The sequence below is a fragment of the Ornithorhynchus anatinus genome, chromosome 8, assembly GCF_004115215.2.
Source record: "Ornithorhynchus anatinus isolate Pmale09 chromosome 8, mOrnAna1.pri.v4, whole genome shotgun sequence".
NCBI classification, from domain to species: domain Eukaryota; kingdom Metazoa; phylum Chordata; class Mammalia; order Monotremata; family Ornithorhynchidae; genus Ornithorhynchus; species Ornithorhynchus anatinus.
In genome coordinates this window covers 43,500,189-43,517,601 of record NC_041735.1, presented here as the reverse complement: position 1 = coordinate 43,517,601, position 17,413 = coordinate 43,500,189, and the positions used below count along the sequence as shown (strand labels likewise).

Genomic DNA, 17,413 nt, shown 5'->3' with positions numbered 1-17,413 from the left:
TGATTGACAAAACAGATAAACAGTTCATATGACTGCAAGACTCATGACAGATAGCCTAGATATGTATTTAAATATGCCAGGCCACATCCCCCAACTGAGAGGTTTGCTTCAGACAGCTCTAATAAATGTGAATTGTCAGCAAAGGTTTGCAGCTACTATAAGCCTATGAGGGCTCCCCCAGCCTTACCCAAAAGCTACAGTTCCCACAGTACTGGGATAATTTGGTCTTCCGCTTTTGCTGGAAACTAGCCTATTAATTAGCCCTAAAAGCATTCTAATCTAAACTCAGGAAATGAGACAACTCAGATTCGTTACCATCAATGTAATCTGTAATTTATAACTCAAATTACATTGAGTTACAAAGTTATTTGACTAGGCACTTACTAGTGTGATGGAGGCATGTTTATGATTATTTTTAAATAATTTGAAATGCTATCATCTAATAATTTTCTATCAGTGGAGTTGAAGGAAACCAAGTATTAGTTTCAGATGTAAAATCAGTATATATTTTTTAAATAAACTTTTTTCCATGTGGCTGTCAGAAAAAATACACAGCAAACTCCAGTTTAATTGTCATCAAAAATTCAGCTGAGCTGACAAATTGTGGGGGAATTCATGTCTGTTCCAAACTGGAGGGGGCCCCTCGAGTTACTCCCAACCCCAGCGCACTCCACTGCTGGGGACACTTGGGTGGGTGCAAGGGCAAGGTCAAGACCCACGGAAGTGGAGGCTTTTCCTGGGTCAATCTCCAATGCTGGCTGCCAAGGTCACGTGTGGCATTTCCAATCCCAAGAGCCTTGCCACCTGTTGCTTCGGTGGAGAGAGTTTGGCTTTGAGAAACGAGATCAGACTTCTGCAAGGATGGGAAGGCCTGCTGGGGCTGTGCCATCGTTGGTGAAGGAAGGTTTCTCATCTAAGACCACCTACAGCATCCCACAGGGGCATATCCCCAGCGGGAAGCCTGGCTATACTTGTCTTGACGGGAACAGCAACGGCTGCAGTGGTTACCAAGACCACCGCCTGCTGGGTCACAGCCCTCAAGGACAGTCTCTCGGCCATATACGGTTCCTACATGTGAAAAACAATAAACCTTTGAGTTGGGCTGTACCCCTGCCCACATACTTGCTCGACCCCTCTAGACTGTAAGGTTGTTTGGGGCACTGAACATGTCTATCAACTCTTATACTGTGTACCAAGCACTCTGCACACAGTAATCGCTCAATAAATATCACTGATGATGATGATGATCCACCCCAGGACAGAGACAAAAGAGTGAGAGCAAGCACTATGCAAACCACTAGCCTTATAATTAATTCCTCACACGAGTTCTTGGTCCTGAAGCCTCAGGACTGTGGCCAGTCTAAACAATCCTCTTCTTTCTGCATGACATCCTGAGAGGGTGGATGGGTCTCTTGGAACTGACAATGAGCATGTTTTTTGGTTTTGTATTTTTTAGAACAAACAAACCCCACCTACATTAGCTATTGGCAGCCAGAGAGGAAGCACCACAGTGAAAATTATCTTGCTCTTAAAGGAGAGAAAGCTACCTTTTCAACCAACAGAAGGGCAAATTTCAAAAAAAATAATGGTCACCGAATGGCTGTCAATGCCAGGCAGTTTCGAATAGGATGCTTTTGTAGTGACTCTACGGTAAACCCACCAATTTGACATGGGCCACACTTCCTCCTTCCTCCAACATTCAGGCCTAGGCATCACTGCTTACCTCTTTCTGCTTTTTAATGATGACAGAAAATTCAGTGTATGGAATCCTTGGATTTAATTCACATCCCATTAAAGTGGCTCCTTCATAATCCTTAATATAACCAACATATTTTGCTTTGGGTACTTTAATATCTTTGGAGAAACCCTGAAACATAGAGAATTCAAAAATAGTCTCTTTTCAAACCCCGGCATACAAGTTTGGGGTCGGAATTTTGTCTTTTAAAACTTATATGTTTAAAAAAAATTACAAGCTACTACAGATGAGACTGTCAAAGTAAAATGATCACAACCATATAAAAAGAGAGTAGCCCCATTTTAGCAATTAGAGTAAGAATAATTTTGAAACATGGCCAAACTTTATGCACAAAAAAATAATCAAAAATAACAGAGCAAATATTCTGAATTTCCTATGAATCAAACAAAAAGTAGCAGCAGGACAGAAGAAGGTCAGCACTCCTCAAAAATCATTAAATACCAACATTAAGGAATGGACACTATTCATGGGAAAAATTAAAATCAACAATCTAGAACCCAAATACTATATTTAAAAGAATTAAAAGAAATCCTACATTAAAAAAGTTTCCTTAAGCTATTTCAAACTGAATGCCACGAAGGCTTTCAAACTGGCTCACAGATCTGAACTTTCTACTACAATTTAATGTTGTTGGGACATGTCTGCTTCTGCATATCATGATAGCCTCTGTTCTCCAAAGGGTGCTGAATCATAAACCACTAACTATTCCCAATTGGGATCATTCATTAAGAGGCTAGTAGTATCTAGAATGAATAGCATAACAAGATTGCAGTTTGAAGTCAACATACTTGTTTCTTGAAGTATCCAATTGCATATTCATCAGCATAGGTGAGAAAGTTCAGGATATTATGTTTTATATGGTACTCTTTCAGGTGATTCATTAGGTGAGTTCCATAGCCCTGTAAGGAAAAGGCCATAAAAATTTATGTTCTAGAGGCAACAGTCTGTCATAAAATGAAAATGCCTGGGAATGTCTGGGAATATTTTAGCTTGTTTATACACTAGTAGCTATAGGGAAAGTTCTGACTGGGTCTTTCCTAAAGGTGATAGCCTGTTAGATCCCAACTTGTATATCTATAAACCTGAGAATGGCATTTAGAGAGATACAAATAGCTCAAAATCCTTGAATTGAGGGTCTGGCATAAATCAAGGAGCAAGGTGCAGGCTCAAAGCTAATCTATTTTAATATAAAAATTGTGTAATCAAAATAAATATTACAATACGCCAATATAACAATTTCCTAAGGAAATCTATACATGAAAAAACTGCTAGAGAAGTGAAAAGCAGAGAGAAAATCTCCATTCATAACTACGAAGATATCGTACAATCAACAGTATCTGAGTTTTTTTAAAAAAAAGTAGTACACTCGCAGGATTCAGTTCTTACAATCACTTACAGAATTTTAAATGTACATAAGGAATGGTATGATTGTCAACTTGATTTTCTCATGGGGAGAGGATTGGATAATATTCCAATTCACCAATAATACTCTAAACAATTCAAGTGTGTGAGTAGTGTGGAGAAATACTTTCGGTTTAAATACTGCTTTTCCTCAGAAAAGCCTAAAACATTTTCATACCTATTATCTCATTTGCCTCCCAGTTTCCTGGCTAGAAGGAAGGAGAAAGCATTATTATGCCTCTTTCCCCACTACAGGACAGTATCTAACTTCACACCCCCATGGTGACCTAGAAATCAAGGTCTACCTTTAGCCTTCACTGCCTCAAACGTCATTCAGAAAAGACAGATTATCCTACCAAAATTTCCCATGTGAGCATCAAAACTTGGACTGAGTGTCCATAAATATATCCTTATGATAAATATCTGTTCAAAACGTGCCAACTAAATCTTTATAGTCCATACTGTTAGGAAAGAACAAGAGCTAAAACAGGAGGTCTTTCCATCCAACAGACATTTCCACTTATGCAGAGATCTGTTTATGACCACAATTTTGCTTTAGCCACAATTTGGCTCTATTTTTTTTTTGACAAAAAAGCACAACTTTTACTCAAAATGTTTATAAATATTTCTTTTGTTTATGTTACTTATCTTCAATGGTCATTTGTTACCTATCAGCTATGAATTTCAAAAAGCTGCACTCGTTTGTATTTAACACTGCTCAGGTGGGTTTGGATGCTAGCAGGCAACAAAGTCTAGTGGAAAGAGCACTGGTCTGGGAGTTAGGATGCCTGCGTCCCTAGTTCCAGTCTGATTTGCTGTGTGACCCTGGGAAATTTCTTAACATTTCTGTGCCTTAGTCCTTTAGTGCCTCAACATGGAGGATAATACTTGCCCCTATTTCACAGGGATGTTGTGAAAATAAAGACAACTGATGTAAAAAGTGCTATATAAAAAACTATAATACATTCAAGATAATACAATATCCTTTAGCTGGCAAACATTTCAATCTAACACACATTGAGACTTATGGTCACAGGTGGATAAGGAGGCCAAACTTATCTGGCTAATTCAAACATGGGCCTATTATTGCAATATAGTAATAAACAAAAAACTTGATATCATAAGACTAAGGTCCTCCGTATTTATTATTTTCAAATATGTACGCTTTGTTACTAAATCATTCTACTAACTGGAAATGATCTTTATGATTATGAAAAAGGGTAAACCAAATACACTGGAAAATAGAATAAATCAAACAATAAGCGTAACTGAGTAGCAGTCATCTTATTCAAAATTGGCTTGTACGGCCACGAATATAAAAGGAGTCCAATCGTCTTCACAAGGCTAAGTTTTTCCAGGCGGAGTATTTGGGAGGATCATAATGATAACTCATATTAAATATTCAATTTTTCAACAATTCAACTTTTAAACATCATTTTTAATAAGCTTATTGGGTAGGGAGGAGGAAAATCTCTCTCTCCCCTGCGTCTACGCCCAGGGACTACTGACCCTGGGCCATTTGAGGTCACGCTCGGGGTGGGGTAACCTACCTCATTCTGCCTTCATCCATAAAATCTGAAATCTGGACTATAAAATTCTTTCAATCAATTTGGGAAGGAGCAGAGAGAGCACACTGCCCACAGCTGCTGACAAATGATCCTCCATTTGAGGTATTCATTCGTTCATTCAATTGTATTTACTAAGCACTTACTGTATGCAGAGCCCTGTACTAAGCGCTTTGAAGAGTACCCTAGAACAATGAACAGACACATTCCCTGCCCACAACGAGCTCACAGTCTAGAAATCTGCTTCTACTGGAAAAATCAGGAAGAACACACAAGGAGTTCGCTCTTCTACTGGAGTTTCCAAGGGTGTGTTGCTACTTGGTGGCTTGGACTTTAATGGGTACAGGGTTCTCACGTAAAGTGCAGATATTTAATTTCTAACTTTTATGTCCATATACCCATTTTAATATTTGAAAGGTTGAATCAGGAAGAAGGTCCACTAGATACAACCACTTGGATACATAGGAATTCAGCAAAGGCTAAAGGCAAGGAATAATAGTGGCTCAGTGGAAAGAGCCTGGGCTTCAGAGTCAGAGGTCATGGGTTCGACTCCCGGCTCTGCCACTTGTCAGCTGTGTGTCTGTGGGCAAGTCACTTAACTTCCCTGTGCCTCAGTTACCTCATCTGTAAAATGGGGATTAACTGTGAGCCTCACGTGGGACAACCTGATTACCCTGTATCTACCCCAGCGCTTAGAACAGTGCTCTGCACAGAGTAAGCGCTTAACAAATACCAACATTATTATTATTATTATAGCCCAGCATTAACCAATCAGTAGTATTTGAGTGCTTACTGTGTGCAGAGCACGGTACTAAGTTCTTGGTAGAGTACCACATAGCTAGTCTGGTTCTTCAAATTTAAGAAGTATTCTTTTTTAAACTTTCTTCCTTGAAACCACTAGCAGGTGCATGAACTTTGTGAAAGACAGTCAATGGCCTCCTAGAAGAAAAGCCAACTTTTGTTTGTTCATCCAAAAGACAAATATGCCGCAAGATGGAAAAAGAGTTAACTTTCCTTCTCATTTTGAGAGAGTAGAGGCAACTTCTAAACTCCCAGGGAGTAGCATAAAGAGGAAGGAGAGATGAAAAGAAGGGAATGTTGTTGGTTTGGGGTTTTTTTGCTTCTAAAGGGAGGGAAAATAACCAGATTTTTCCAACTGTCAGCCAAGGAGGCAAGGGCACATTGCCCTGGCCTCTCTCAAATCCAACTAAAAAGCATCCCATACTTGGGCTCCCCACTGGTGGGTACAAATCCCCCAGATGCAGAATTTTCCATTTGGAGCCAAGTTTGTCTACTTAGCCAGAATGTTAGTTAACATACAGGAATAGTGGCCTCTAAAAGAAAAATTCCCAGTATTCTCAAATACATTTGAGATGGCAAGGGAATAAATTTTTGCTCAGATCAAACAGCGAGTAAGATAAATTCTTCAAACTGATTACCAGACATTGTCCTTTGGCCAAAAGTAGTTGCTCCATTTAGGGAAGATCACACCGTAGCAGCTATGAATAATGCTATCAGTCAGGATCATGGCTGTAAGTAAAGACTGATGTGCAAACTGCTTGACCGTTGCTCTCTAGAGCATATGACAGAAAGGGATTTTTTTTTTAAGTTTGAACTTCACTTTGCAGCTGAAATAGATTATTTTTGACTTACTTGTGGATTATATGGTATGCAGCACAATGGTTCCCCGGACTGGGGAAAACAGAAACTCCTTGCAGGGGGTCTTGGACCCGATTTTGATCCTCTTGCTGCTCATGGCTTGGCCGCACCTCCCATTCACTGTGACATTATATGCAGAAACCCCGCGTATAGCATTTCCTCTAAAACACTGGGTGTCTTTACCTTGACTTGCTCATTAGAGGTCACAGCACAGAAAACGATCTCTGTAAATCCTTGAGATGGGAACATCCGGAAACAGATACCACCAATTACACGACCATCTTTAATTAAAGCAAGGGTCTTGTGCTTCCTGAAAAAATGAAGTCATGTCAAACTTTCCTTTCGTACACTGTGAGTGTATGTTGAGAGAGAGAAACAGAGAGAGAATACAGATTCTGTCCAACAACCACTATTAAAGCAGGGAAAAGTGTAAATTTTTTAGACTCCAGGGGTTTAATGCTTTTTGGTGTGCATGCCTGCGTTTTTGTTTTTGTTTTTCAAAATTTGTCAGGGTTTTTCTTTTTTCAACTGATTGTCAAAGTTGACCCATACATTTTTCTCAAATATTTTTCTCACATTTATTCACACAGAGCTGTCATTTTATCATGGATTACTTTTTTGAATTGAATATGCCAATGAAATATTGCATATTTTTCAATTTAAATCTAAAACAAAAAAAAGGTTTTGCTGCATACAGTTATGGCCAAAGGACAGTGATTAAAAAAAAAGACATCTCCAATCTAGACATCTCTTTTAAACAGATAATTCAACCACTGGTATTTATTGAGCATTTACTGTGTACAGAGCATCATACTAAGTACTTGGGAGAGTACAATGGAGTAGGTAGACATGACCTCTTCAATCAAGAAATAATTCATAAGCATCTAGTCGCTCCACACACCCAGTGCCCCAAAAGAGAAACCTCATCACTTCCGGAAACAGAAAGTAGTTTGCTAACTCTAAGTCCACTTCATGCTCGGAGGCTTGGAGCACAGATGACTAAAATTCACTCTCAACACCAGTAAGTAGTTTCTTTTTTATCAAAAAAACAAACAAAAAAAGTACTTACGGATCAAAGACCAGTCGTGTAATATACTCTTTTGGCATTCTGGGGAGCTGATGAGAGAACACGTTCTGTAAGCCAACCAACCACATCATAATCTTTTTGTTTGGCTTCTGGTTTAGGGAATTACCGACTACATGAAATTCAATCACGCCCCTACGCTCTTCGAGCCTAGCTGCTTCGTCCCTGGCTGAATGGGCTGAGAGAAAGTTTGTCTGGGATGTGGAAAAGAAATTAAAAATAAAAAAAGTCACACCACTGGTTTGCAACTATAAGATATAACAAAGTCAGCATGCCTGAGTTCAGCAAGTTCTCAGTCTCATGCAAACATCCTCCTCTCCCCTAAATCCTTTTAAATTGTCTCTCTCAGCAGGAACAATTTTAAGACTAGTGATTTCATCCTTGCTGGGGGTGATAATTTATTTTACTGTTTTTACGTTCTCCGTGTGCCCTAAGGCAATTTCAAGGCACAACAGAGTATTAAAACACTGAAGAGGATAAACATAAAACCCCAAAGCTATTTTACCAAGCATTCATTCATTATGTCTAAATTAAAGCCAGTCCTGAAGTAAGTCAACATTTTCTATCCACCTTACAAACCAATGAGAGAAACCAGGGAATACTTCAGTCTAGGAACAGGGACAAGGCTGCAACTGTTTCTCAAGGGAGAGAGCTTTTTCTCTCTAAAATATCACAATTCATAAATATTTGGATTTCTCTGGCTCAGCATACGGCAGTCCCAAAATGTCTCAACTTGGACAGTCCTCATTGCTAAATATTTAAACAATCCCATGTGCTTTGACTTACTAAAGGACTGGGTGGCCCCTTGGTGTTTTTAATTCAGTCACAACCTATCAGGTTTAAAGATCCTCTCCCCCTACTTTTAGGAAATTAAGGATTTTTTTCCTTCTACCTGTGCCCCAATTTTAATTTTTTTATGAATTAGACTTCAAAGCTTGTTTGGAAGGCAAAATTATCAGACCAACTTTCACCAAATGCAAGCACACCTGCCAACTTGACCCTGGCACTCTTCAGATTCCAGTCCTGAACACGGGTACTGTCCTCCTGGCTTTGTCCAGCTCCCTTTCTGATTATGGAACCCAAACTTGCATCACCACCCCTCTGACTGCTGTTATGCTGTACTCGACATTTTCAGAGGAACTCTCTGTTTTGCAAGGAAGTGAATGCTGTTTCAATATTTAATTGCTGCTGACAGTGCCACCCCACAAGAGGTAGTGTTAAACATAATAATAATAATAATGATTATGGCATTTGTTAAGGGCTTACTACACACCAGACACTGTACTAAGTGCTGGGGTAGACACCAGATAATTGGTTGGTCACAGACCCTGTCCCACATGGGATTCACTGTCTTAATCCCCATTTGACAGATGAGGTAACTGAAGCACAGAGAAGTGAAGTGACTTGCCCCAAGTCACATAGCAGACAAGTGGTGGAGCCAGGAGTAGAACCCAGGTCCTTCTGACTCCCAGGCCCTAGGTCTACCTACTAGGCCATGCTGCTTCTCAGAAGTTCGTCCTCCTGCCGCCTCAACCTCTTGACTAAATCTTGCTGTTTCCATTTGAATTTCACCCCAAAATTGGATTGAAAGTGGCCTAGGAGATGAGGGAAAGTTCTTTACATGCCGAATGCCCAGATTTATTGGACACTGTTGAGAAGCAATGTCGCCTAGTGGCTTGTATCACTCCCAGTGCTGTGTATAATAAGCACTTGACAAATACCACTAGTATTATTATTATTATTAAGAACTGAAGACACTGCTCAAATATTCTAAAATAATATTTTCCCCTATGAAGTGCACTGAAGAGTTCATTGGGTTTTCAGTGGTTTGGGGACTTAAGACAGGCTTAGTACTTAAGGAATATAGTAGAACTTGGTCATAACAAAATTAAAGAATCTGAAAGAGTAATAGTGCTATATCTTAATTTGCAAAAAAAAACCAAAAAGGGCTAACATTGTATTCCTTGCATCCTGCTGACAATTCCACAGGAATAGACTGTGGGTGATTGATGAAGTACTACTTAAGATAAAGTTATAATTGGGTTCTACCATAGGGCAGGTTTTGTTTTGTTTTTCAAGTTTATCCCCCCATTGACCCATTATTGATACATGGAAAATGGCTGCTTTTCAGTCAAAATAAGGAAGTAAATGAGAGTCCAAAATGCAAACAGGCTGAGTTAGCCTCAGCTACCTGAATGTCTATGGAGGACAGGGAAGAGATTTGTGACAGAAAACATTTTTACACACTAATTTTCTATTTTGTCTGAAATTACTCCTATGCTTCAAAATTATAACAGGTAATTTGAAATTATTAATAATGCACTACCAAGCCATGCATTCTTAAAAACATATTTTAGAGACGCTTTGCAAAATAAATGAGACAATTTTAACTGCCGTAGCACTTCTCTACTTGCTGTAGCTGTCGAACGCCTGAAAAAAATGACACAGCATTTTTTTTTTCTTCGGTTGGCATTTACGACGTCAAACGAAGCTTTCATTTGAGCAACAGACCAAGTCATTCTACTTGACCCAATCAGCATTGAGAGGAATTTCATAATCTCTAGGCGTTATCAGCTCATACCCCTTGGCAGCCGGAGGCTAAGTGGGAAACGCAGAGCCCCCAAGACCCTACCTTAGCTAAAGTTTCTCACCTCTGGTCCCAGCATTGCAGCTGGGTCTGTAATCGTGGACATCACTTCATTGATCAATTCAATTGGAATGTCTCCTACAACTCTGGGCTTCTTGGCTTCTTCCAAAGAATGAGGGTCAATTATTTTCCTCTTTTCTCCTATAAGAGAAAATACCCAACAGAAGAGAATAAACAACTAAAAGAAATAGTAGATTTTGACACCTAGTATAATTAAACCAATTTAAAAACAAATAAACATTATAAAGGACTTGTCTAATGCTGTCGAGTCATCTCTGACCATAGCTACACCAGACACATCTCTCCCAGAATGCCCTGCCACCATCTGCAATCATTCTGGTAGTGTATCCACAGAGTTTTCTTGGTAAAAAATTACGAAAGTGGTTTACCATTGCCTCCTTCCGCGAGTAAACCTGCATCTGTCTCTCTGCCGTCGACTCTTTCCCATGCCGCTGCTGCCCAGCGGCTAATCAGGTTGGACATGTCCCAGATGAAACTGAGTCTTAATCCCCATTTTACAGATGAGATAACTGAGGCACAGAAAAATTAAGTGACTTGCCCAAGGTCACAGAGCAGACAAATGGTAGAGCTAGTATTAGAACCCAGATCCTTCTGATTCCCAGGTTCATATTCTATCCATTACTACATGCTGCTTCTCAGGTAAGTATTACATACTTATCTTACACAATAAAGTTAAAAAATTAAATAAAAAGGTGGATAAAAGCCTACAAAGGGCAAATGTGACAAGTAGCCAGGGGCAAACAGATGGTTATTCTGAACCTGAATGTTCACCCTCTTTTTAAAGAACAAAAACTCCTAGAGGACTTTGTTATTTCTTGTAAGATTTAGATTTCTCCACTGAAAACCTGAACTTCCTAAAATGTCAAAGATTTGGATGGCCTCAGGGAATTGCTAGAGAGCGCAATACCAGTGCAGAATGCTAGTTTCAATTACTTTTGTATGAAGTGAGGCATAGGGTAAGGAACAAGGGGTTGAAAACATTCTTCTCAACAACATGTGGTGTCCCAAAACTTGGAAGCAAAGGAATAAAATAGACCTTGAACAGCAGCAAAAAATTTAAGTCACCTTGCAACAATTTCCTGAATATCTCACTATAACATAATCCCAACCCTATCATTTTCTTTCTCAAGGCTGATAGGCTCAGATCTTATAAGGTAGTGTTCCTATTATATCGGTTTTATATTACTGATGTGAACTACCAATTTTCACCCTGAAAGACGCAAGAACTTCCACATCTCACCCCTTTACTTAAATGATGTACGAATGAATGTTAGGGTTGTCACCCTGCTGAGTCTCTCTGATTCCCGTAGAAGCAATGACAGCATTTAAACAATGTAGACTTGGTGGGTGTGGTGCACTGTACTAGGTGCTTGGAAATACAGAATAATGAAGTGATACATTCCCTGTCTACACGGAGCGTGCGCACTCGCGCTCTCTATCTTCTCCCCTTCCCCCCTGCTACTACCTGGTAGGGAAGTTACAGAAGAAAAACCTTAACTACCGAGACAATCATCCTCTCATGAAATTATAGATTAATATTGCTTTTGTTCAAATGAAGCCATTTTATTTTATTTTTAATTAAGAACCAATACTAAAAGTGCATTTTCAGCTCTCATTCATTTGGGGGACTTTGTATCACTGTGCACATGAAAAAATGCTTTCAATAGCCAAGACTCCTTTTTAACGTATTTACTTCCTCCTTCTCCAGGCCTCTCTAAATCAGGTCCAAAGGTCATTGTTATGCCCTAGTTAAAAGGTCAACAAACTGCAGCCTTCCTAACTGTTGAGTATAAGGTCCTTGTGAGGAGGGATCACATCTACCAAGTCTACTGAATTGTACTTCCTCAAAGTGCTTAGTACAGCCCTCTACGTACAGTAAGTAGTCAATACCACTGATTGATTTGCAACCAGTGGGTTTTAGTGAGTCTATATGTTGAGTGAACCAGATCCCTGTTAACCTTCCCTTTAAGCAATTACCTAGATTTGACTCGAGCCCAGAAGACACTTTGCAGGCAGGACTCATGTTTCCTCCACTTGGCTGCTCCAGGGAAGAAGGGCTGCCACTATATGCAACGGTCCTTGCTACAGGAGGAGGAGGGCTGATGACTGCAGCACAGGGTAATCCAAGAGAGAAAAGAAGCTATGTTAAGATTCCTCGAGCATCAATTAGCAAAAAAAAAACCACATGCATTAATATCGCCATTAAGTCAGACATATTAATGTCCATAGCTGACGGCAGCGTAGCCTTTTATAAGGGCAGAGCTAACAAAAACAAAAAGAATGATTTTCAAGTGGTAAAGCCAAGAGTCAGGGAGCAATTTTTCTTCCATAAACAGTTAGACATCAGTGGTTTCACAGGAAAGCCTAAGTCATGAAAAAGACCCAGTCTTTTCTGGCTGCCGGCAGTTTCCATCTAAACCCCCACCCCTAAATCTGTTCAGTCCAGCTCCCATTCTCCAGGATCTCTGGAGTAGGGTCAGGCGCTAGGGTTCGTCAGGAAAGGCAGAAAGTTGGTTCGGGAAGACCAGGCCCAGTCTATTCCAGCTGTTATTGATTGCCTCAGGTCAACTTGTCCATTCCTGGGCTGGGGATTTCTGAGAGGATTTGGAGGGCTGTGGGATGGAGACATGCCTATGTCAGGAGACAGCAGGTTCGATGCTCCCAACCTGATCTGTCACAGAGACTGATCCACCAACTCACTGCACCTAACCCTAACACAGGGAAGCAGGGTATGAAGGAATCTGAATAGGTCTGAATGAGGTGGGTGGCAGCAGGAGGTGGCCAAAGGCAGGAAAGGACCCAGTATGAGCCTCTCAACTTGACCCACTGGGCCACGATCAAGTTCTGGGAGTTAAGGGGACAGGTGTAGACACGGCAGATTCTGGTGAAGCAAGTTGAAGGCATCCAACTCTGTCTGCCTCGACCCCATCCACTCAGAGACAGTGAAAGGAGTCAAATGTGGTGCCTGGTGGGTGGGCGGATAGAATGGATGACTGCTGGAGAAGAACTGGAGTTTAGAGAACCTCCCTCATCTCCCAGTCTATCAGAGAAAAAGGGGCCTGCCATTCTAGGAAAGCAGATGAGGATACAGCTCCTCTTAGTTTTCCCAGACACCCAGACTTGTGCTCCCCACTCGCCCCGACAACCCCAGATCAGCCCAAACCCCATTTCCCTCTCTGGGTAAGAGCATCAGATGTTCTCCAGCTCCTTCCCCAAACCTGCCAAGAGCAGAAGTGAAGGCAAGAGTTCTGGGAGGGAATTAGGAGCTAGGGGCTAGGCAGTGTCTCCAGCTGGCCAACCCTCTGCCAAGGCTGTCAAAATGGCTTTCAACTGATCACGGGGAAATCAGGAGAATCTTGGCAATGGCAGCTTGGTGCTCCAACTGGCTAAGCAAGTAAATCGTGCCAAGGTTCTCACACAGGAGGCATTACTGCATTAAGCTATTAGGGAATCTGGCTGGGACAAAAAAACTACTGACCCAGAAATCACTGTGGTGGTAAATTATACACCAATTCATAGCATACACCAATTCATTTGCCACCAGAGAAGTCATTCAAAACAAGTATACAAATTTAAACACATGATTATCAAACATCTGAATGTTGGCAATACATATATTACATATGTATAAATATAGTGATATCTTAGCATGCAAATGGACTGTGTTTGTGTGTATAGACACCTTCACACACACAATGGGAACACTACCCAACCCGAGAGAAAGCAGTGCAATTAGAGCAGAGTAGAAATATAAGATGAAAGGGACTCTTCTTAGCTACGAAGTGTCCAATCATGTGCCACGGAAATAAACATTTGAAATGGATTGACTTTATTTTCTTTCTCTTTCCCTTTCTACATCAGATAAATGAATGAGGAACCACAGAGCCATACCACAATGCAGGAAGAAACTGAATAAGCAAAAGTCATGGATAATGCAATAATTGGATCATTTCTCTGCAGGCGACTGAGCACTGGCTATATCGGCTTCCTTTGAAAACCTTTAAAACAGGAGAAACATTCATTTTTCAGGCAGATGTAGGTACCCTCCTGCCTGAGGGGAGAAAGCTGAAATCTTTTCCAACTCTATCATTAATACAACGGCACAAGACATTTTTAGCTGATATTAAGGGGAGAACTACTTTTGTTGCTATGGCAAACTAAAGGTTCATTCTCAGTCTGGGCTGTGCAGCTATCTGTGCAAGAAGCTTCCTTATAATTTCTCTCTCTTCACTGTTTGGTAGAAAAAAAATGCCAAACTAATCAATTTGTTAACTTCTTCCCCAGGGGCTGCCTTCAGCAGAATTTTTAAACTCCCCAAATATGCAACTACCAACTACCATCTGCTCCTAGTAGAGTTATAATAAGTCAGCTCTGCAGACAGTTACCCATAGGCATGAAGTCTACAGGCCTCCAATAAAGAAAGTTAATTTTGTTTATTTGCCTTCTGTCACCTTCTTTAGATACAGTTTGTGGAGGTTACTGGTGTGACAGTCTAAATAACTGGCTAAAACATATTATAAATTGGAGTTTCTGGGAGGGTTTGGAATTGGGGGCATTTAAGAGTCAACTACGAACCCTGTTCTTTCACTTTGAGCTGGGTTCCATACAACCACTGTTGTTCACATCACGTTAACATTATCGCTTACTTGGATGCCGAAAGGCTGCAGATTTAAGTCAGAGTGGGGAAACGTTGAAGAAGGAATCATAGTTTCAAAAAACAAGTACTAGAAACTACTCCTTCAGAGTTACAACTGAAAAATTCTAAAATGAGCTATTAATCCAGGTAGGGAGCATCAAAACTTTAACTGCATGTTGTTTCCTGAGATAAATTTCAAGTCTTTAAATAGATATCTCTTCCCTTTGCTTTTTCCCCACTCTGGCAAATTTTCATTTGAAACTCTAACCACTGTACCCTATCAACAGAGTTAAAAATACACTTGCGCAATTTTTTCCCACAAAGGTTTAAAGGAGATGGAGTAAGGAAGAGCAAAGCCGGCATAGTATAGTATATCCTTCAAATTAGGTGCAGGAGTTAGGTATATTCCTTGGAAAATGGTCTCAAAAGAGCCTAAAATTGTTCTGCACTGTCTTCCTCTGACCAGTACAGGAGACTGATGTTGAAACCCTTGTTCCATTGTTGAACTTTGGTTGTGAGGCAAGAGCCCTGATCCTCAGAGCAGCCAATAATAAAATACTCCCCCTAAACTCTTGGCTTGGCTGAATTTTTCCCCAACTTCAATCAAGCACCTCCTTCCATCCATTTCTGCTCTACCAACTGGAAATTGACCTGTGGTGTGTCCTACATCTGTTAAGTGCTTAGTCTGTGTTAAGTACTGTACTAAGCGCTAGGGTAGATATAAGATAATCAGATCCCCTAAGGGGCTCACATTCTAAATAGGAAGGAGAGCAGGTATTAAATTGCCATTTTGCAGATGATGGAAATGAGGCATGGAGAATTTAAGTGACTTGCCTAGGGTCACACAACAGGTAAATGGCAGAGCCGGGATTAGAACCCAGGTCCTCTGACTCCCAGGCCCATGCTCTTTCTACGAGGCCACACTGTGTCCCAGCCTACAGTCCCAGGATCATGGACATAGATATGCTTGGCTGACAAGCAGGAGCTACTTTCTGAGCTGCATCTGCAACCTGGTTTTAGCATTTAGTCATCTCTCCTTGCTTAGCACAGCTCTCAGTGAAATCTGATGGGCCACCACTGCAATTCTGCACCACTGTGTCTCTCTGATAGAGATGACAGTGCAGGACTTCTTTGTTGTTCTTTTGAATTTTACCTGATCCTCCATTTCATGATTAAAAAAACAATCAATGTAAAATGGGTCCAATAACTTCAACCCCATAGTCTTTTCAATGGCTCCCCTGATCTCAGCTCAGCAGAGTAGGCTCTACGGAAATTACCTGTTTGGATTCCTAGCTGGCCAACTCGAGAAGAAGATGCCATAAAATCTTGATCCCAAATAGGGGAGTTCTGACTATATACTTCTTCTTCTAACATGGATAGAAACCTAGACACAGAGAAAGGCAGTTTAACACCGAGAATTGCCAACTGTAACTCACCTTAAATCCAAAACCAAACACTAACAATAATAACAATAATAATAATAATGTGCTTTTTGTTAAGTACTTACTGTGTACCAGCCACTGAACTAAGTGCTGGAGTAGATACAAGATTACCAGATTGGACAGAATCCCTGTCCCACATGGGGTTCATAATCCAGATCCAGATTGAAGTATTTGACCCCACTGGCCTGGTGAATTCTCTATATTGAGCTTTGGGTCAGATTTTAGAAAACATAGCATGGGTGCACCACAAATGAATATACTGTGTTTCAGTCAGTATACTGTGTCTCAGCATGCTTTTCAACTTAGGAGTTTTGAGAGTTAAAGAAACAGCTATGCAAAAATAATGGAAAAAGCAGCGCCTGAGGGGTGAGGGAAAAAGTTTGAGAGTGATTTATGAAAGGGCATAAATTTCTACCCACATGCCCCAATTTAGATAATGCCGAATGTACACGAGGAAGTAACTCCTGTTCAATAAGGTATCAAACACTTAAAACTACATTTCTCACCAATCAAATGAGAATTAAAGAGCAGAAGTGGGGAAAAGACATTCCAAGGTCACCTTGTGAACTAGACGCAAGTCCTTGAAGCTCCTAGCCTGCCCAATCCGAACAGCTTCCTGACTACAGCAGAAGCTACTAAAATGTTTTGGATTGTGTAGAAATCTTCTTTTCAACTACTACACTTATTACCCAATATATGCCATGCACTTTAAAATCCTTCAGTAAACACACTACCTTCCAGGTTTAAGTACCATACACATTTTCTATCAGATAATCTTTGAAAAACTGAAGGGTGCGTGGGGTTCTTGATAGGGTAGAACTTTGAGGGAGGGTTTCACAGGAGTCAGAAACAGGACCCAGTCATGCCCTGGCGTCCAATTAAAGAGTTGCTATTGCAACCTCAGACCAAGTGTGGCTCTGAGCAACGCCATATTGTCATGACAAAGGTTCCAAAAGACAGGCCACCTCCTTGAGATATCACGACTATTGCTTTCAATCATATCACTTTTTTCCACAGTGAAAAGCTCATTTACTAGATCAGTGATTACCTCCTACACCTCTGCTTTAATCAATCAATGGTACTTCATTCATTCAACTGAATTTATTGAATACTTACTGTGGGCAGAGCACTGTACTAAGCACTTGGAAAGTACAATACAACAATAGAGACAATCCCTGCCCACAACGAGCTCACAGTCTGGG

The 17,413-nt window shown here is 40.6% G+C and overlaps 1 protein-coding gene across 1 annotated transcript in view; it reads right to left on the bottom strand.

The window, feature by feature from the left end:
• Nucleotides 1–17,413, bottom strand: part of KAT2B (lysine acetyltransferase 2B) — a 62,686-nt gene that overhangs the window by 8,114 nt on the left and 37,159 nt on the right. Inside the window, exons 7-13 of the mRNA XM_029070400.1 lie at nucleotides 16,047–16,153; nucleotides 12,111–12,239; nucleotides 10,117–10,253; nucleotides 7,451–7,659; nucleotides 6,565–6,691; nucleotides 2,545–2,655; nucleotides 1,724–1,867 (exon numbers count right to left, since the gene is read on the bottom strand). Of these exons, the coding sequence (XP_028926233.1) occupies nucleotides 1,724–1,867; nucleotides 2,545–2,655; nucleotides 6,565–6,691; nucleotides 7,451–7,659; nucleotides 10,117–10,253; nucleotides 12,111–12,239; nucleotides 16,047–16,153 (964 nt within the window). The remainder of the gene's footprint in view (nucleotides 1–1,723; nucleotides 1,868–2,544; nucleotides 2,656–6,564; nucleotides 6,692–7,450; nucleotides 7,660–10,116; nucleotides 10,254–12,110; nucleotides 12,240–16,046; nucleotides 16,154–17,413) is intronic.